At 40.8% G+C, this 21,912-nt stretch overlaps 1 protein-coding gene across 1 annotated transcript in view; it reads right to left on the bottom strand.

Annotated features, from left to right (window-relative positions):
• Nucleotides 1–21,912, bottom strand: part of LOC140725366 (uncharacterized) — a 40,583-nt gene that overhangs the window by 6,956 nt on the left and 11,715 nt on the right. The window contains exons 2-4 of the mRNA XM_073040765.1: nt 21,092–21,225; nt 18,966–19,232; nt 5,554–5,634 (exon numbers count right to left, since the gene is read on the bottom strand). Of these exons, the coding sequence (XP_072896866.1) occupies nt 5,554–5,634; nt 18,966–19,212 (328 nt within the window). The 5' untranslated portion in view covers nt 19,213–19,232; nt 21,092–21,225. The remainder of the gene's footprint in view (nt 1–5,553; nt 5,635–18,965; nt 19,233–21,091; nt 21,226–21,912) is intronic.

The raw sequence follows: 21,912 nt of genomic DNA, 5'->3' as shown, positions 1-21,912 counted from the left end.
CTACTGAAGTAAGACTCACTGGTCTATAATTTCCTGGGCTATCTCTACTCCTGTTCTTGAATAAGGGAACAACATCCACAACCCTCCAATCCTCCGGAACCTCTCCTGTCCCCATTGATGATGCAAAGATCATCAACAGAGGCTCAGCAATCTCCTCCCTCGCCTCCCACAGTAGCTTGGGGTAATTCTTGTCCAGTCCCAGAATTATGGATCACTTCACCTGGTGGGTGATGAAGAAAATATGCCCACTGTCAGGGATTCCACAACAGTTCCACATAGCCTACCATGCTCAGAGTTCAGGAATGGTAGAAAGGCTCAACTGAACAATCAAGAGCACATTAGCCAAAGCTATGGCTGAGATGGGAAAGACATGGTTTGGTGTGTTACCAGGAATCCTGATGAGATTGTGGGTAACCCTAAACTGCACGCTGTGTTTCAGCCCCTACAGATTATTGATGGAGCAAGCAATGTGACTCCATTATGGGGTAACGGTTGTGGAGAGCCTGAGACTTACAGGATAGAATGGCATAGCATGTTAAAGGCTTTTGTAACCAACTTAAAAGTGTTCAAGGACCAAGCAAAACAACAGCAGCACATTGCTGATCAGAGAGAGCCAGAGGGAAAGGAGATAGTCTTTCCACAGCTGGGTGGCCATGTCATGGAGAGGGTGCTACCTGAAAGGACAGGGTTTGCTCCCAGATATATAGACCACAGATGGTACTTTCGACAAGTGACACTTGTGTCTGTGCGCAGATTCGGCGAGGCAGCCACTGGAAACACTGGACTCAGGTGAAACTAGAAGCAACTCACCTTCTAGTTGCTCCCACAGACAGAGCAGGGGATCAGTAACTATGTAATTACAGAGAACATGAGAGATGAACACCAGCTGGCCACACCAGACCTGACCACCGCTGATAAAAACATACCCACAGGAAATGCAAAGGCAGAAGACACTGAGAGCATGACTAGCATGGTAAAGTGTGATGGTGATGGTACTCTGCAATGAAGGCTGCTTGCTGAATGTAGCTGATTAGTTGAATAGCATAGAACAGAAAAGATATTGGGGAAAATAGACGAGGAGAGATTTAAGTTAAAACAGAGACAGCAAGTTCCACAAATTCGATGGCATTTCAGACTGAGAAAGATTGCACACGGTTTCTGAAAGCAGTCACCCCCAGCCTGAATGCGGAATGAATACAAATGAGCTGAGCCCTTTCAACGGCTGGCCAGCGATCATCTGGACAGTTTGGAAGGGGATGCCACTGGGGAGAGGTCCTTGCAGTCATTCAAATGGAGACTACCCTCAACCCCTTCCTGTACATCGATGAGAGGGCCTGTGAGGCTCATGCACTTACCTTGCCGGTGCCCTTGGAAAGAGTTTTAGCCACCAGAAAATGAAGGTGTGAAAACAAAGAATGTGATTAAGCTGCAATCAGCCAGCAGGGGAAGAGCCAACAGGAATACCAACAAAGCTGAATTTCTAAAGACTGTTGTTCAAATTTCCGGAGTAATCTCACTGCTTAGCATTTTGTAGCTGCAATTAGGGATGATAGGGTAGATGTAGAGGCACACAAAATAACTGGGGGCGGGGGGATTCTGAGGAGGGCATTTTTGCTATCCTATTTGAGTAGATTCTCCTTTAGGTTGGCCTTTCCTAACACAAATTTATTTTTGTCCAGGAGGGCCAAGAGGAAGGATGGTTAGTGATTTTTGGGTTTAGGATATATACATTTAGCAATTCACTTTGGCTACCAGTCTTCACATCTGAAGATGTATTGTGCATTTCATTTGGAGTGCAGCTCTGAACATTAGGTTCCTAAAAGCTGTGAATCCCAATGCTGATTAAAATTCATTTGGATATCTGTGGTGGGGAATCAGCCAGTGTGAATGTTGTATGCAGGAGTTGTCCTTTGATGCTTGGCACATAAAATATCGAGCCCCACATTGGGCCAGCGAGACCTTTCCACCGAAAGCGTCTCCATATGATGCCTGCTCTACCATACTTGGTCGAATAAAGAAGCTGCTTTGTATCTACCAGTAATTTTCTCTGGTGACTTCATTCACTCAACAACACCACAAACTGTGCAAAAGCAAAAAGAAAGAAATGATAATTAATTAATAAATAGGCATTATTTGCAGTATTTTGACTTTCAGCTTCTTGTACGTATAACTTCAGTGAGGGCACAATGCTTTTTTTTAAGATTGATGAGTATAGGCTCAACCTGTGTCGTCTTTGCTCATAAAGCAATATTTTCCATTCTAGTAATCAACCTAACGAATTTTCAGTGAAAATATATGCCACTTCAATTCAAAGCTGCAAATAATATTCCAGGCATGGTGTTGCCAAAACCAGAGTTGTAGCAAGCTTTTTCCATTTTTGTACTCCCCAACAGAGAGAAACATTGTATTTGACTTCCTTAATACTTGCTGTATCTGCATGCTAACTTTCTGTATTTCGACACCCAGATGCTTCTCTACCTTACATGAGGAAATCTGCAGATGCTGGAAATTCAAGCAACACACACAAAATGCTGATGGAATGCAGCAGACCAGGCAGCATCTATAGGAAGAAGTACAGTCGACGTTTCAGGCCGAGACCCTTCATCAGGACTAACTGAAAGAAGAGATAGTAAGAGATTTAGAAGTGGGAGGGGGAGGAGAGATCTGAAATGATAGGAGAAGACTGGAGGGGGAGGGATGAATCTAAGAGCTGGAAAGTTGATTGGCAAAATGGATACATAGCTGGAGAAGGGAGAGGATCATGGGACAGGAGGCCTAGGGAGAAAGAAAGGGGGAGGGGAGCACCAGGGGGAGATGGAGAGCGGGCAAGGAGTGACTGTGAGAGGGACAGAGAGAAAAAAGAGAAAAAGAAAAAAAAATAAACAAACAAACAAATAAATAAATAAATAAATAGATATGGGATGGGGTAGAAGGGGAAGAGGGGCATTAACAGAAGTGAGAGAAATCAATGTTCATGCCATCAGGTTGGAAGCTACCCAGATGGAATATCAAGCTGGTGGGGTGGTAGGTGAGGACAAGGGGAACCCTATCCCTAGTGGGGTGGCAGGAGGATGGGGTGACAGCAGATGTGCGTGAAATTGGAGAGATGTGTTTGAGAGCAGAGTTGATGGTGGAGGACAGGAAGCCCCTTTCTTTAAAAAAGGAAGACATCTCCTTTGTCTTGGAATGAAAAGCCTCATCCTGAGAGCAGATGTGGCGGAGATGGAGGAATTGTGAGAAGAGGATGGCATTTTTGCAAGAGACAGGGTGGGAAGAGGAATAGTCCAGGTAGTTGTGAGAAATAGCTGTGCTTCTCTACCTTTCTGTATTTAACAATATTCTGCTGTTGTTTTATTTGTCCAATGTGGATAACTTCAGATTTCTCTCGTCTGCCAAATTTTTGTCAACTCTCTTGTTCTATCCATTTTCCAGTGGAGGGCTTGCGTTCTTTTAAATTATCTTCCTATCTTTCTGAATCATCAAAGTTCAAATAAATTTATTATCAAAGTACATATATGTTACCATATACAACCCTGAGATTCATTTTCTTTTGGGCATACTCAATCAATTCATAATAGAATCAATGAAACACTGCACCAACTTGGGCATTCAACTATTGTGCAAAAGACAATAATCAGTGCAAATAAAAAAGGAAAGAAAGAATATTAATAAATAAGTAAGCAATAAAAATCTGAACATGAGATGAAGAGTCCTTGAAAGTGAGTCCATAGGTTGTGGGAACATCTCAATGATGGGGCTATGAAGTTGAATGAATCCTTTGGTTCAAGAGCCTGATGGTTGAAAGTTAATAACTGTTCCTGAACCTGGTGGTGTGAGACTTGAAGCTCTTGTACCTTCTTCCTGATGGCAACAGTGAGAAGAGAGCATGTCCTGGGTGGTGGGGATCCTTGATGATGAATACTGCTTTCTTACGACAACGTTTCATGTAGTTGTGCAGAATGGTGGTGAGGGCTTTACCTGTGGTGGACTAGGCCATATTCACTACTTTTTGTAGGATTTTCCATTAAAGGACATTGCGGTTTCCATACCAGGCTGTATTCTCCACTACACATCTACAGAAATTTGTCAGAGTTTTAGATGTCATGCCAAATCTCTGCAAACTGCTAAGGAAGTAGAGGTGCTGCCATGCTTTCTTCGTAATTGCAGTTATGTGCTGGGTGCAAGACAGGTCCTCTGAAATAATAACATTAAGGAATTTAAATATCCAGTGCACAGTAAATACCAGGGTGATAAGGAGAGCGAATGAACAGAGGGACTTTGGGTACAAGTCTATTGGTCTCTAAAAGAGCAGCACAGATAGTTAAGGTGGTGAAAAGGGGAGCTAGTGTGATGCTTATCTCCACTGGCTGTGACAGAATATAAGTGCTGGGATATCATGTTACAACTTTATTAAAAATTGGTCAGACCACACAATTGGTAATGTGTGCATTTTTAACCACAAGATTATAGGAAGGATGTTGTTGTGCTGGTGGGGGTATAGAGGAGATACCCCAGGATATTGTCTAGATGGGAGTTTGCATATAAGGAGAGGCTGGATAGGCTGAGTTTGCTTTCCTTGTTCCCTTAAACTGAGGATCACCTGGTACAGACATGGTAGGGAGTCAAAGACATGAAGGTATAGGTTTGAAGTGAAATTCACACAGGATGATTAGAATTTGGAATGCACTGCCTGAAGAGATGGCTGAGGCAGATTCTTTCACGATATTTAAGAAATATCTGGACAAGTACTTGAACTGCCAAAGCATAAGAAGTTACAGACATAATACAGGTAAATGAGATTAAGTGATAGCATGGAGGTCAGATGAAGGGCTTATTTCTTGTAATACAATTTGAGGACCCTGTTATTCTTCAAGCCTTTGTCAGAAGTCAACACCCCTAGCAGACATGTTACTTTTTTTTCCATTCTCCTTCTCCTGTCTATTTTAGCAGAGCAGTTTTAACAGTGCCTCTCTCAAACTAACACTTTTGAAGTCTAAGTAGGCCATTTGATGATGGATAGATGTAGTCAAGTTTAATTCTGTCCTATGCTAGAAATGGAACTGAACTAACTGCAGTACTCTAATTGAAATTAATTAAACCAAGGCATCACCTGTAGGCCAGGACAGTGTTTATCTCCAAGGTCTTTGGAGGATAGTTCATTTCATTTAGTAAGGTTGATTCTATAGATATACATTGTATTTCAGTGAGGCAATTCTGTATCAGATAGAATGTACTTTAAATGACAAATTTAAAAATTAAAATAAAAGTAACAAGGTTAAATATAATAAAGGAAAATATTAATTATTGATCTGCATATTAATGCTTATTAACTAGTAACTTCTTTAAAATTATCTTAAGTAACCTAAAATGCATATGGGGAGAAATTTGTTTCTGGTCGTTAACAAATAAATGTGTAAATAATGGAACTGAATGTGCAGAAGTAACCACACCTAGAACATTTGTGAACATTGAATGCTGCTGACCAAAGTGAATTCCACCATGCAGCAATTTTGTTACAATTGCTCATCAAGGGAAAAAATAATAAACACAAACCTTTTATCCCTCTAAAACCATTTGAACCTCGGGGTCCTCGTGATCCTTTGATTCCTTTCATGCCAGTTGAGCCTGGTTTTCCTGCCACAAAAATATCAGTAAACTTAGTATAAAATATAACTTTTGAAACATGAAATCATAAAAGATGTAAGGACTCAGTCTTTCTCATATTACATACTATTACAAACTGCTAAAACTTAGAACATTAATTAGAAAAAAAACTGCACATAATTTTTATGTGAAATCACACATTATATGCAATGCTCAGCAATTATTTTAGTATTTGCATCCATTACTTGATGATGTTCTACCCGTCAGAAAATTGGAACAGATGATGATTCACTCTAATGCTGACACATTTTGCCATCATTTTCCTCCTCTATCATTAACCACATATTAAGTTATTACCAATAGAAATTAGATGAAAGGAATTGCTCCTTACAAACCTCATAATTAAATCTCAACATATGGATTACATCATGCATAAAGTAGTGAATCCTATGAATTAAAGAACATGGTTGGGACTTTAGATCATAGAACATAAATAGAATATAGAACAGTACATCACTTATTGGCCCACAATGTTGTGCAGAGGAGATTTACAAGGATGTTGCCTGGATTGGGGAGCATGCCTTATGAGAATAGGTTGAGTGAACACAGCCTTTTCTCCTTGAGCGATGGAGGATGAGAGATGACCTGATAGAGGTGTATAAGATGATGAGAGGCATTGATCGTGTGGATAGGCAGAGGCTTTTTCCCAGGGCTGAAGTGGCTGCCACAAAAGGACACAGGTTTAAGGTGCTTGGAAGTAGGTACAGAGGAGATGACGGGGTAAGTTTTTTACTCAGAGAGTGGTGAGTGCGTGGAATGGGCTGCTGGCAACAGTGGTGGAGGCGGATATGATAGGGTCTGTTAAGAAACTTTTAGATAGGTACACGGAGTTTAGAAAAATAGAGGGCTATGAGTCAGCCTAGTAATTTCTAAGGTAGGGACATGTTCGCACAACTTTGTGGGACGAAGGGCCTGTATTGTGCTGTAGGTTTTCTATGTTTCTATGACCTTTTAATTCATTCCAAGATTAATTTAACCTTTCCTTCCCTCACAGCCCTCCATTTTTTTTTCTTCCAAGGGCCTATCTAAGTCTCTTAAATGCCCCCAATGCATCTGCCTCTACCCCCACCACCACCAGTGTTTCCATCAACAACTCTTTGTAAAAACCTACTTCTGTCATCCTCCCTATACTTCCCTCCAATCACCTTAAAAGCATGTCCTCTCATAATAGCTATCACCGTCCTAGAGAAAAGGTGCTGGCTATCCATTCTGTCCATGTCTCTTATAATCTTATACGCCTCTATCAAGTCTCCTCGTATCCTCCTTTGCTGCAAAGAGGGAAGCTGCAGCTCATTCGGCCTATATTCATAAACCACGCTCTCTAATCCAGGCAGCGTCCTGGTAAGTCTCCTCTGTATGCTCTCTAAAGCTTCCACATACACCTATCCAATCTGAACACATTACCTGAAAGTGTGGTCTAACCAGAATTTAAAGCTGTAACATTACCTCTCAGTTCTTGAAGTCCATCTTCAACGAATGGAGACCAACACACCATGCATCTTCATAACCACCTTAACAACTTGTGTGACAACTTTGAGGGATCTATAATGTGGATCCCAAGATCCCTCTGTTCTTCTAAACTGCTAAGAATCCTGCCATTAACTTTGTATCACGTCACCCTTTTCTGAATTGAACTCTAATTCCTACTTCTCTGCCCATCTCTGCATCCTGTTAAAGTTCTACAACAACTTTCTACACTATCCACAACATCACCAACTTTATGACACTTGCAAACTTGCTAACCCACCCTTCTATTCTCCATCTAAGTCATTTATAAAAATCACAAAGAGCAGGGCTTCCAAATAAAGTGGATTCCGATTAATTGGGCCATCCGTTAGTCAGGGCAGTTGCTTATTTAGGACAACTCTTAAAGAACAAAAGCTAATTGAAAAAATTGCTGGGATACCATTTATTTATTTGGGATACTATGCTACTTAACTGGGACATGAGACCACTGCTGAACAGTTTCTAATTAGTATCATTCACCTGCACTTGCGTGGCTGTTAGACACTACACTGAGCTTACAGAGGACAGTTTTTAAGTAGTGTCCATTGTATCTGCTTGTATTATGTAATCCATTTGGGCCAAAAGATGCCAATTGAAAAATCAGTGATTTTTTTGTTCATTTTGTTTTTAAAAAAATTTTTTTTTTTAAACTTCAGAACCTTGCCAAGGTGCCATGAAAAGATTTGACACCAGCCAAAAACATTAGCCAGTCAATCAAAAGAATATGGCAATATACTCTGTCGATAACTATTCCAATACTAATAAACAATTAATATTGGCAGTGTTTTAATATGGTCCCAATTAACCGGAATCCACTGTAGATTCCTATACATCACCACTAGTCACAGGCGCCAGACAGAATACACTCCATCTACTATTGTCCTCTGATTTTGTGGGCAAGCCAATCCTATATCCACACAGTCAAGTTTCCCTGGATCCCATGCCACCTGACTTTCCGAATGAGCCCATCATGAGAAACCTTGTCGAGCACCTTACTAAAATCCATATACACTACATCTACCACTCTACCTTCATGAATTTGATTTTATCACATCCTTGGAAAAAGTCAGTCAGGCTCCTAGAATCGACCTGCCCCTCACAAAGTCATGCTGACTATAGCTAATCAAACCATGCTTCTCCAAATGCTCGTAAATCCTGTCTCTAAGAATCCCCCTCCAATAGTTTGCCCACGATTGATGTAGGACTCACTGGTCTATAATTTCCAGGATTATCCCTATTACCTTTCTTGAAGAAAAGAATAATATTTGCCATCCTACTGTGGTCATTGAGAATGTAAAAATCATCACCAGGAGCACAGCAATCTCTTCCCTCACTTTCCATAATAACCTGGGCCATATTGTATCCAGTTTTGGGGGCTTACAGTACTGTGCAAAAGTCATAGGCACATATATATAGCTGGGGTGCCTAAGACCTTTGCACAGTACTCTATTTGTCAACATGGAGCAGAGAGCGAGTTTATAAATCTGGCAGGAGCAAAGGATGTTGGGAATGCGAGGGTGTAGCGTTGTGGGAGGGATATGGGACATGTGGCAGAGAAGGACAGCCAGGATTGGTGAGGGAATGGTGCCAGTGCAGACACACCCAAGCCAGAGACACCAGGCAAAGTAATTTCATTCCAAACAATCAGTTTATTGATCACTACAGAATGTCTCTCTGGTGCTTCCTACCCCTCCCTTCTCCCTTTCCCTTTTCTCAACCATGATTCCCACCCTCCTTTGTCCCCTTCCCACTCTCAGTCCACAATTAGAGACCCATATCAGAATCAGGTTTATCAGATTTATATATATATTAACTTTTGCAAAGTACTGTATTTATTACAACATTTTTCAAAAGTTCCAACACATCCTCTTTCTCAACCTTGATGTATTACATAGAACATAGAATAGTACAGCACATTACAGGCCCTTCGGCCTACAATGTTGTGCCGACCCTTAAACCCTGCCTCCCATATAACCCCCCACCTTAAATTCCTCCATATACCTGTCTAGTAGTCTCTTAAATTTCACTATTGTATCTGCCTCCACCACTGACTCAGGCAGTGCATTCCACACACCAACCACTCTCTGAGTAAAAAACCTTCCTCAAATATTCCCCTTGAACTTCCCACCCCATACCTTAAAGCCATGTCCTCTTGTATTGAGCAGTGGTGCCCTGGGGAAGAGGCGCTGGCTGTCCACTCTATCTATTCCTCTTAATATCTTGTATACCTCTATCATGTCTTCTCTCATCCTCCTTCTCTCCAAGGACTAAAGTCCTAGCTCCCTTAATCTCTGATCATAATGCATACTCTCTAAACCAAGCAGCATCCTGGTAAATTTCCTCTGTACCCTTTCCAATGCTTCCATATCCTTCCTATAGTGAGGCGACCAGAACTGGGCACAGAACTCCAAGTGTGGCCTAACCAGAGTTTTATAGAGCTGCATCATTACCCTGCAACTCTTAAACTCTATCCCTCGACTTATGAAAGTTTTCTTAACTCCATAAGCTTTCTTAACTACCCTATCTACCTGTGAGGCAACTTTCAGCGATCTGTGGACATGTACCCCCAGATCCCTCTGCTCCACCACACTTCCAAGTATCCTGCCATTTACTTTGTACTCTGCCTTGGAGTTTGTCCTTCCAAAGTGTATCACCTCACACTTCTCTGGGTTGAACTCCATCTGCCACTTCTCAGCCCACTTCTGCATCCTATCAATGTCTCTCTGTAATCTTCGACAATCCTCTATACTATCCACAACACCACCTACGTTTGTGTCATCTGCAAACTTGCTAACCCACCCTTCTACCACCACATCCAGGTCGATAATAAAAATCACGAAAAGTAGAAGTCCCAGAACCGATCCTTGTGGGACACCACTAGTCACAACCCTCCAATCTGAATGTACTCCCTCTACCACGACCCTCTGCTTTCTGCAGACAAGCCAATTCTGAATCCACCTGGCCAAACTTCCCTAGATCCCATACTTTCTGACTTTCTGAATAAGCCTACCATGTGGTACCTTGTCAAATGCCTTACTAAAATAAGGCATCCAGCCTGTTATGTGCTGACCTCACATTTGTCAAGGTCTTTCCTCACTGGTGAATACTGAAGCAGAGTATTCATTAAGGACCTCCCCAACCTTTTCTGACTCCAGGTACATGTTTACTTTTATCCCTGATTGGTCCAACTCTCACTCTAGTCATCCTCCTGTTCACATACAGTACATGTAGAATGCCATGGAATTCTTCCTATTCCTACTTACCAAGGCCTTTTTATGTCTCTTAAGTCCCTTCTTAAAATCCTTCCTGGCTATCTTATAACAGTTAAAAGTCCTGCCTAATCCTTGCTTCCTTAACCTTAAGAGTGCTTCCTTCTTCCTCTTGATTAAATATCCCTCTTCGCTTGTCAACCATGGTTCTTTCACTCTACCATCATTTCCCTGTTTCAATGGGACAAACTTATCTAGAACCCCATGCAATTTCTCCCTAAACAACTCACATTTTACCTTTGTGCAATTCCGAGAACATCTATTGCAAGTTTACGCGCCCTAGTTCCTGGGTCAGGGAGTTGTGGTGACTGTCTCTGAAAGCTCACCCACCAGGTGATCTGTCACCTGACCTGGCTCATTGTCTTGTACTAGATCCAGTAAGGGTCTCAGCCCGAAATGACAACTGCTTATTCATCTCAAAAGATGCTGTCTGACCAGCTGAGTTCCTCCAGCATTTGTGTGTCTTACTCTGGATTGCCAGCATTTTCGGCATGGTCTCTCCTCTGGTCAACTTGTCGACATATTGTACCAGGAATCCTTCCTAGAAACATCTAACAAATTCTAGTATCAAACAAATGTTAGTATTAGGGAAGTTAAAGTCACGCTTGATGACAGCTTTGTTATTTTTGCACCCTTCCAAAATCTACCTACCAATCTGCTCCTTATGCTATTATGGTCATCTACGGTACTTCCAATATGGTGATTGCTCCCTTCCTATTTCTAACTTCCACCCTATTTCTAACTGACTCAGCAGATGCTCCCTCCACAATGTCTTCCATTTCTGCAGCTGTGATACTACCTCTGTTAACAATACCACTCCCCCACCTCTCTTACCTGCTTTACATCCCTTTTGAAACATTTAAAACATCTAAAACCCAGAAAATCCAGGAGCCATCCAAACCAAATCTTTGCAATGGCCGCAACATCGTAGTTCCATATACTGACCTATGCTCCAAGTTCATCACCCTTGTTCTGATAGTTCTGACATAAAAATAGACACATTTCACCCAATCCTCACAGTCTATTTACATGCTGCATCTACCTTTTCATCAACTGCCCCTCATCTGACCTAACAGGACACTGTTCTCACTCAACTTCAGGTGTAACCTATCCCTTTTGAATAAGTCATACCTCTCCAAGAAGAGATCCCAATAATCAACAAACCTAAAACCCTGTCCGCTGTGCCAATTCTTCAGCTACACATTCACCTGCCATATTATCCTCTTCTTACCCTCACTGGTGCATGGCAAGGCAGCAATCCTGAAATTACTATCCCTGAGTTTCTACTTTTTAGCTTCCTTCCTGGCTCCCTATATCCTTTTTCCTAGCTATGTCTTGGGTACCAATATGCAGATTGACTTCTGGCTGCTCTCCCTCCCCTTTAAGAATGCTGTGGGCTTGATCTGAGATGCCCTGGCACTTGAAGGGCAACATACCATCCAGGAGTATCTTTCACATCCACAGGGTCTCCTGTCTGTTCCTCTAATTATTGAATCGCCTTTCACCAGTCTTTCCTCTTCTCCCCCTTGTTGCTCTAGTTTTGTTTTTATAAGACATCCACCTTTCCCCAAACAAAATCCAAAGCAATATATTTGCTATTGAGGGAAACAAGTAGGATGAGAGGTGTACCTGAGAGAGGTTTATAAGATGATGAGAGGCATTGATCATGTGGATAGTCAGAGGCTTCTTCCCAGGGATGAAATGGCTAACTTGAGAGGGCAGAGTTTTAAGGTGCTTGGAAGTAGGTTCAGATGTCAAGGTTAAGTTTTTTTATGCAGAGAGTGGTGAGTGCCTGAAATGGGCTGCCAGTGACTGTGGTGGAGGCGGATATGATAGGATCTTTTAAGAGGCTCCTGGATAGTTACATGGCACTTAGAAAAATAGAGGGCTATGGGTAACCCTAGGTAATTTCTGAAGTAAGTACACGTCCGGCACAGCACTGTGGGCCAAAGGGCCTGTATTGTGCCGTTAGGTGTTCTATGTTTCTATCTAAGTACAGGGGAACTCTGCACAGTCAGCCTATTCCCTTTCTCTCTCCTTGCAAACATCCAGCTATCTGCCTCCTGCAACTCAGGTGTGACTGCCTCCCATCTATTAACTTATTCTCCCAAATGATCTATAGGTCACCCAGCTCTAGCTCCAGTTACTTAGCGCAGTATGCAAGGAGCTGCAGCCAGATGCAAGTGTAGTCATCAGGGACACTGGAGGTTGCCTTGACTTCCCATATCTTGCGTGATGAGTACACCATTGCCCTGAGTTCTATTCTTGCTGCTCTATCTGTGCAATAACACAGGGAGAAAGAGAAACCTACCAGAAACTCACCTTAGTCTGCAGCCTCTTCTTTCTGAAGCCTCAGTTCTCTAATTTAACTCTCACAATGGCTACTTCCAAAAAAGGCCACTCCATTTGAAGCTAACTTCTTTCTATTGGCCCAAGTGAATCTCTAGTGCAAAGAGACTTGCTCTTTTCAATGGTTTCACCCTTGAATAGATCTCGCTCACAGCCCTCCAAAGTGAAACCTTTATATTGATATGCTTTTTAATTTTTCTATTCTATAAATCTCCACTGAGACATTCCATAAGCAAAGAACAAAGTACAACTGCATTGATATGCTCAGTCCACAGCTTCCTCAATGCTGTGAAGGTCTGGAGACACTGAAGATACCGGATGCCATTGAACTCAGTGCTGTGAAGGAGCTCAGTTGTGGAACTCAATCCAAACAAACAGCTCCATAGTTTAGGTGTAAACAATACCTGTGCCATTAAATCTCTCCTCTTCCCAATTCCAATACTATCTCCACTACACTATGTTTTTGTCTTCTCTCCTTCTCGGTCCCCCCCCCCCCCCCCCATTTCCTTAGCAGCTTATGTGTCTTCTACAAAGAGGTTACTTTAACATTGCTGATGAACTTTCCCACAGAATACACACAAATGTTTTGGCCACTTCCGCCAGACTTTCAGAATTGCAAATTATTTTCTAACTCATTTTAAAGGGCTGGCCCACAACAAATAGCTTGCAAACCAGTAACCCTCAATTTCACCATCTTTGGTGAGCCCTAATGTCATGTTGGGCTGAAATGCAGTGCCTGTTTAAAACACAAAAATGGATGTAACCTAATATGTTGGAATAAATCCTACCCCACAACCATCTGAATACCCCCACCACTTTTCGTCTATGCCCAAAATTCAAATGAAATCAAAATTGCCCAGAGCTCCAAATTGGTTCAAATTCGAGTAACTAATTTGTGTGCATATCTGTGGCATCAGTGACATCAACTTGAATGTAAATGTACTGTATGTACTAATGACCGCTGAAAGCAAAGAGAGCAGACAGTTCATGCACTGCTGGTTTGATGCCCATGCTGTCAACTGGAGTTCAACATTCCAGCGAAGGACCCATCCTAATTTCATGCCACTGAGCATAACAGCAAAGTAGTCCTAACAAGCAACACTTAGAAGAAAATTACAGACTCATACAGTACAGAAGCAGGCCTTTTGGATCACTGTGCCAGTGCCACCAACCATCAATGGTTTTGATATTGTTGGGAGGGATGGGGTAACAGCAGCCAGATCAATGGCACCACAACTGGCTCTGTTGTACAGTAGGACAGGTCAAAGTTTAGGCAAGTGGTAGTTATAGGGTACGTTATAGTCAGAGACACTGACATGCATTTCTGTGGCTGTGAGCAAGACAATAGGATGGTGCGCTGCTTCTCTAGTGCCAGGATGAAGGATGTCTCTGAATGTGTACAGGATACTCTGACAAAAAGCAAGCAGAGAGAGAGGCCGTGGTCCATATTGTTACTCAGGGTGCAGGCAGGAGGAGAGATGAGGTCCCGCGTTGAGAATTTAGGGAATTATGTATAAAGTTAAAAAGCAGAGCCTCTAACATTATAATCTAAGGATTTCACCCTGTGTCATGTGCAAGATAATCCAGAGGTAGGAAGATAATACAGATAGATTTGTGCTAAAGAGCTGGTGCTGTAGGGAGGGCTTCAGATACTTGGATCATTGGGATCTCTTCCAGGGCAGGTGGGACCTGTAAAAGAAAGACTAGTTGCACCTAAATTGGAAGGACACCAATATCCTTGCAGTGAGATTTGCTAGTGCTATTCAGGAGGGTGTATATTAGTGTGGCAGGGTATAGGAATCATAGCAGTAAGTCAGCAGGTGGAATCATTGAGGAAAAGGTGGAGGCTAAGTCACTAAGTCTAATTGAGAAAAAAATATCCGGTGTGACCAGGATAAACAACCCAGTAGGAATTATGATCTGAACTGTATTTATTTTAATGCATGGAGTATAACAGACAAATCAAATTAGCTTAGGGCATAGATTAGTACAATAAACTACAAGACTGTAGATATTACAGAGACTTGAGGGAAGGGAGGTTTGGCAGCATTGAAGGGTATAGATATTTCAGATATTACATGATTGAGATGAAAAATAGATGAGGAAGCATTTTGTGAACAACAACCGTAATTCAATGTTTTAATACGATTATTGATAATAATAAGAGTGGCCCCAGGTGAACGTACGGAATTGAGGGAAGGCTAATTATACAACATTATTATACAGGAACTGGGCAAAGTAGATAGGATCAGCCGTCTGAATCTACATCTGATATGTGGGTGGTTTTCAGGATCAGCATGTCCTTGTGAAGATGAAAGCTGAGGATGGCAATGGAGAAATGGAAGAAGGCAACAGCGAGCAATCCATCCTACTGTTATACCAATAAAATCAACCTAATTACTTATTCATTGGTAATACAACAATGCATTTTTCTCTGCTGCTGTCTGCTACTGTGTCTTTTTGATCTTAATAGCAAAATAAAAGCAAAATAAAAAATTACATGTAATTTATAAACCAAAAAATACAAAATTGCCTAACTAATTATCTTTGAACATTCCCTGTTCTCTATATGCTTTTGCCCCACTGTATGATATCTTCTTTGCTCTCCAAGTGACAATAGCAAGGCTTATAAGATCATATGACCATAAGATATAAGAGCAGAGTAGGCCATTTGGCCCATCGAGTCTGCTCCACCATGTGATCATGAGCTGATCCAATTCTTTCAGTCATCCCCACTCCCCTGCCTTCTCCCCATACTCTTTGATGCCCTGGCTAATCAAGAATCTACCTATCTCTACCTCAAATGCAACCAATGACTTGGCCTCCACAGCCACTCATGGTAACAAATTCCACAGATTTACCACCCTCTGACTAAAGTAATCTCTCTGCATTTCTATTCTAAATGGACGTCCTTCATTCCTGAAGTTGTGCCCTCCTGTCCTAGATTCCCCTACCATGGGGAAGTAACTTTGCCATACCTAATCTGTTCAGGCCTTTTCTCATTCAGAATGTTTCTATGAGATCCCCCCTCATTCTCCTGAACTCTAGGGGATACAGCCCAAGAGGTGCCCGACTTTCCTCATACTGTAACCTGGAATTTGTTCCTGGAATCATTCTCATGAATCTTCTCTGAACCCTCTCCAAAGTCAGTATATACTTTCTAAAATAAGGAGCCCAAAACTACACTTAATACTCCAAGTGTGGTCTCACAAGTACCTTATAGAGCCTCAACATCACATCCCTGCTCTTATATTCTATACCTCTAGAAATGAATGCCAACATTGCATTTGCCTTCTGCATCACCAACTCAACCTGGAGGTTAACATTTAGGGTATCTTGCACAAGATCTCCCTTTGCATCTCTGCATTTTGAATTCTCTCCCCATCTAAATAATAGTCTGCCCGTTTATTTCTTCCACCAAAGTGCATGACCATACACTTTCCAACATTATGGAATTGTCCCTGAGAAACTCAGAGCCAAGAAAAAAAACAGATTCAGACTGCATCTTCTCAATGGCAGGAGTTTGGATGGCTTGCAGCATGGAATGAATGTTAGCAGTGTAATTAGGAAAAATAAACCTGAGAGAATGCGGCAGATTCATGTTCCACTAAATCATGGGCACACTTCCCATGTACTGCCACACTAATCTTATTTATCAGAGGACAGATATTGTTCTACAAGCCTCTGAAGACTACTACATATAGTCATGCTGGTGGCAAACTGAGTCTGCACACAAACTTCCTATAACAGCAGCCTAAACTTATGTGACAACTGGATGAATTTCCTCCACAGCAACCAGACATTGATACAGAGGAAGCTGAGGCATCAGCCATCATGTGCTATACTGCAGTTGGTTCCGTGAGCGTGATGCTGGAGTTAACCATTCTCACTGTATTAGAAGGTTGGGTTCCAGGCAACATCATGCACAAGGTCGATGCTGGACTCTTCAATACACGAAAAAGCTTATGTGATAAGAGTTAAGGGGGCTGGTGGGCAGAATATTGAGTAAGAGGAATTAGGTAAAAGGACACCACTCACTATTATCACTGGCCACAGTAATGGCTCCACAATAATGGCAAGCACTTTTCCTTCATGGTGTATAACGGTAAATCCATGTCTTTCCCTGCTACTTAGTAGGTCCTGCCAGCAATTTTCTCTCCAATTATTACTGAGGAAGCTTCTTAGGGGTAGGATTTACTCACATCTGGAAAAACATGTATTTATTAGGGAGAGTATGGACTTGTGTGGGGAATATCAAGTCCTACAAATTTGATTAGTTTTTTGAGGAGCTGATGGGGACGATTGGTGAGAGTGGGCCAGAAGCGGCCATGCTGCAAATCAAGCATTCGCATCTCAAAATCTGTGCATACTCCCAAACTTCATCTGGACTTGCAGGACATTCAGAAATCCACCTTCTGGCAAGGATGAGGTAGTGGATGGCTTCTGCATGGTCTTTAGTAAGGCATTCAATGAGGTCCTCTGTAGTCAGTTGTGTTGGTGTGTGGCCAAGTGGTTAAGGCATTTGTCTAGTGATCTGAAGATTGCTAGTTCGAGCCTTGGCTGAGGCTGAGTGTTGTGTCTTTGAGCAAGGCACTTAACCACACATTGCTCTGCAACGACACCGGTGCCAAGCTGTATGGGTCCTAATGCCCTTACCTTGGACCACATTGGTGGCGTGAAGAGGGGAGACTTGCAGCTTGGGCAACTGCTGGTCTTCACAAAAAAAAACCTTGCCCAGGATTGCGCCCTGGAAACTTTCCAAGGCACAAATCCATGGTCTATCGAAACTAACGGAGGTCTTCCAGTCAGTTGATCCAGAATTTTGAAGCATATGGGATCCAAGGAGACTTGCCAGCTTGAATTCGAAGTTGCTCGATAATAGAAGACAGAGGGTAGTGGTAGAGTGGTGTTATTTTCAGTGATCACTGGAGAATGGTGAACAATGATGTTCCACAGGGACCAACACTGGGACCTCTTGTTTGTTATATGTACAAGTGATTTCGGAGAAAATGTAGCTGAGCTGGTTCGCAAGTTTGCAAACCACATGAAAATTAGCAGTTGTGGATACTGAGGAAAGTTACCAAAGGGTGTGGCAAGATATTGAGCAGTTGGGTATACAGCAGTTGTAAGTTTAGGCAAAGAAAGGGTAGGTAGAGTTTAATCCAGATAAGAGTGAGGTTATGCAAATTGAATTACACAATTGTAAGAGGAAAGTATGCAGTAAATGGCAACCTGAGATTTTGGGGTGTAAATCCATAGCTCCATGAAAGTGGCAATGCAGCTAGACAGGATGGTAAGGAAGGAATACAAGCCTTTATCAGTCAGGGCATTTAGTATGAAAATTGGGAAGACATGTTGCAGCCATATAAAACTTTAGTTAGGCCACATTTGGAGTATTGTGTGCTGTATTGTTTGCCGCATTACAGGAAGAATATGGAAGATTTAGAGAGACTTCAAAAGAGGTCTTCAGAGGCTGGACAAACTTGATTGTGCAGCAGAGAGGTGACCTGACATAAGAGTATATAAAATCATGAGAGGCATCAATAGAACAAACGGGCAGAGTCTTTTTCCCCAAGGTGAAAATGTCAATACATGAGAGTATAGATTTAATGTGAGGGGGGATGCTTTAAGGAGATCTGCAAAAAATGCCTTTTTAACAGAGAGTGGTAGGTTCCTGGAATGGGCTGTCAGGGGAAGTGGTGGAAGCAAATGCAAAATCAATGTACAAGAGTGTTTTTCTTATATACATTAGAAATTAAGATTATGATCTTAAAGTACAAGTTTTACCATCTTAAAATGATTGGGGGGAGAATTTCAGTAGTGGTCTCCCTTTTCATCCATTTTTAAATTTCAAGAGAAAAATCATAAAAGCTGAAAAGCTACTTTAAAAACATTCATTGCATTGTCTCTTCATTATATCTCAATTTTTTGTGAAAGGTTCAGTTTCATATCAGGTTTAGTTTTACTGTTTTGGGACTTAATTTGTCCTTTTACAGAGCTATACGGTTGGTTCGATTTCATCTGAACTGTGCAATTTTGAAGTGATTAATTCAGTTCTATAAGGATAATTCAGTTTTATAAGTTCATAACTAATAAAATAAAGTGGCTACTTGAACAATGCCTTTGATATAATATAACGAATAGGCTGTAGATTTATTAAGAACTTTCAAAGTCTACCTGGTGGTCCGAAATTTCCTCTATCTCCTTTAGAACCTTGATCCCCTTTGGGCCCTCGGCAGTGGAAGCAGACACAGTAAGATGGGACCATATCTGTGTTGAAAAGATAGTCTTGGTCTGGAAGGGGACATAGGTTGTACTCAACAGTTGAATCAGGAAGTCCACGGCTTGATGGTTGCCCAGTTTCATTTTGAGGGGTACCTTCCACAATTGTGAGCAGAATCAAAACTGCAATTATATTCAGCATTTTTAATCTGGCTCCAAAACCTGTGGATGTGGAATATTCAGACTGAAAATTACTTACACGTCATTTGAAGGATACCCATGCTATAAAAAACTTGCAATGCCAACAGACTTATTAAAGCATGACTACAAGTTTAACCAAGATCATTGCAGTGATGTATTTTCTCCAAAATGTCTCAGCTGTTTCCTGCACATCAGCCTCCATATTTCCTTTCATGAATTATCTGCATGCTGCTTAATCGCAAAATGCTAATCCATTTTAAACCATTCCACTGAACCAACGCATTATTCTGCTTTGTTATCTGAAGAAAGTATGGGCCTATTTTTTTGTTGGAGGGAACTAGAACTGAACACCATGTCCTACAAATAGCAACTGACAATAAATGGCTAATTGATTTACATTTTACAGTGTTTTCTGACCAAGAAAAATGGAGCAGAACTTCCAAAAATTTCCTCCTTTTCTTCATAAAGAATTATGATATAATTTACATCTATTTAGGCAATAATATACCTGTCCATCTGATTCACTGCACTTCTGATGACACAACATGCCTTAATGTCATATGGAAGAGTCAATATAGATTATATTCTAGAGTAAAATGTAAATACATCAACTTTTGACTCAGAAATCAGAAAGCTACCTATAGAGATAAAGCAGGTCATAAAATTAAATTGGCAAAATCTACTGAGCTATATTCCATCTCTACAAATTGCAAAGGCAGCAAAATGCAATTAAATATAATTACATTTATGTTTAGTTTATTCCATAGTAGCACTTCATTGTTCTTCACAACCATCAGAGGATGAATCACCAGACTGACATTATTCTAAGAAAATACATTTTCCATGTTGCTAAAAGAAGTGAGGCATTTACTGATTTTTTAATTCAGTGAATTTCTGAATATCTTTCAGGGTTCTTGAATTCTTTTGCTTTGGGTTTGTTCCATACTGCCAGCAGCAAAGGAGTAGAATAACTGCTCAGGTTCTGGCTGGACTTTATCCTTAATATTTCTTTTAAATCCTCTCCTTCCCAAGGCACTATTCACAATTCCACAGACATTAGGTGCAATAGTAACATCATATTTGTGTCTGGGAATAAGTATGTGATGCAATCCTATACTTCTACATATTCCTTGTTGATTTCCAGGTCTATACAATTAAAAAAACCCAGAATGGTCTGTGATCATTCTGAGGGGATGTCAGCAATTCACATAAGCTTTAACAACAGTGCATCAGAAATTCATGATATTGTCAAAATAGGAAACACAAGTTAGTATTAAAATAAAAAGAAACAGAACTAGATAATTATGTTATTCCATCTTTCAAAAACATTTTGCATTAAACTCAGATTCTGAACAAAAAAACTTATTGATCTGTTCCTTGAATATACTCAGTAACTGCACTGTCATGGTTCAATTAAGCAAAAAAATTCCAAGTTCCATTATCATTGGGTAAAGGAATCTTATCTGAACAACTTGGCCTGACTTTATCAGAGTAAAGAATCCTTTTTACTCTAGTGCAAATCTTTGATTCATTAGCAAATTTAGATGTGTTACACTTGGTCCCCTCATCCAATGTACTTTGAACATGCTCATAAACATCACATCACATTACTCTCAAAAGTCAATTCATGCTTAAGCTTTTAACACAAGGAAGAATGGTTATTTATTTCAAATAATGTATAGATCATTGAGTTAAAGTTACATAAACAAAATTTCAAATTGCATATATCAATATGAATTCTTTACATTTTATATCAATTATAACCTCATTGCCTTACATTGGCACGTATAATAAAACAACAGTAAGAAGAATGCAATACAGCATCAAAACCCAAATTTCCTCAGTAGGTAAAACAGGTTATATACATAAAGCTTCCTCACCTGTTGAGGTGCAGATCCCCTGAATTGAAACGTTTAGTTGGATCTGAGATAACGGTGCTTGGTTTTATAGACCCCTTTTCCCAGGTGAACATCATAAATTAATCATTGTTCCCAAACACATTATTCAGCATGGCCTAGATATGACAATGAGATAGAATTATGGTACTTTTGAGATCTATACTAGAGGAAGTAAGATGATGCATTATAATCATATCCATTGGGCTCATATTTCCTTCGTTGCTCCAAATTCTTTTGCTTGAGCAAGAGAATAGATTGCTACACATATCTGATATGATCATTTGTTCTGATGTTAATACATTTGGGGTTAGATTACAGGTTATTAAGCTTTGCATAAACCATTTTCTGGCTATATCGTTAGAAAATATAATTCCCCACAGGGAACTCAGTCACCCATTTTCACTGAGTTACAAATGGAGATGTTGTACAGGAAGTGTAGCAGATTTATAGGTAAATACACATATAATGTGGTTACATTTAATTTCCTCCACTGTGCTAAAGAGTGGATATGCTTTAATACAAATAGAATGAAGGGATGGTGTGTGTGTGTGTGTGTGTGTGTGTGTGTGTGTGTGTGTGTGTGTGTGTGTGTGTGTGTGTGTGTGTGTGTGTGTGTGTGTGTGTGTGTGTGTGTGTGTGTGTGTGTGTGTGTGTGTGTGTGTGTGTGTGTGTGTGTGAGAGAGAGAGAGAGAGAGAAAGAAAAGTGATTAGTGGACAATGTTTGTAATAAAGTAAATTAATTTTGGAGGCAATTTCATAAGAATGGTGGTACATATCATGGTAAAGCAGGCAGTATTATTAAT

Source organism: Hemitrygon akajei, chromosome 3, assembly GCF_048418815.1.
Source record: "Hemitrygon akajei chromosome 3, sHemAka1.3, whole genome shotgun sequence".
Taxonomy (NCBI): Eukaryota; Metazoa; Chordata; class Chondrichthyes; order Myliobatiformes; family Dasyatidae; genus Hemitrygon; species Hemitrygon akajei.
The sequence above is the reverse complement of the archived record's forward strand: the minus strand, read 5'-3'. Positions and strand labels throughout refer to the sequence as shown.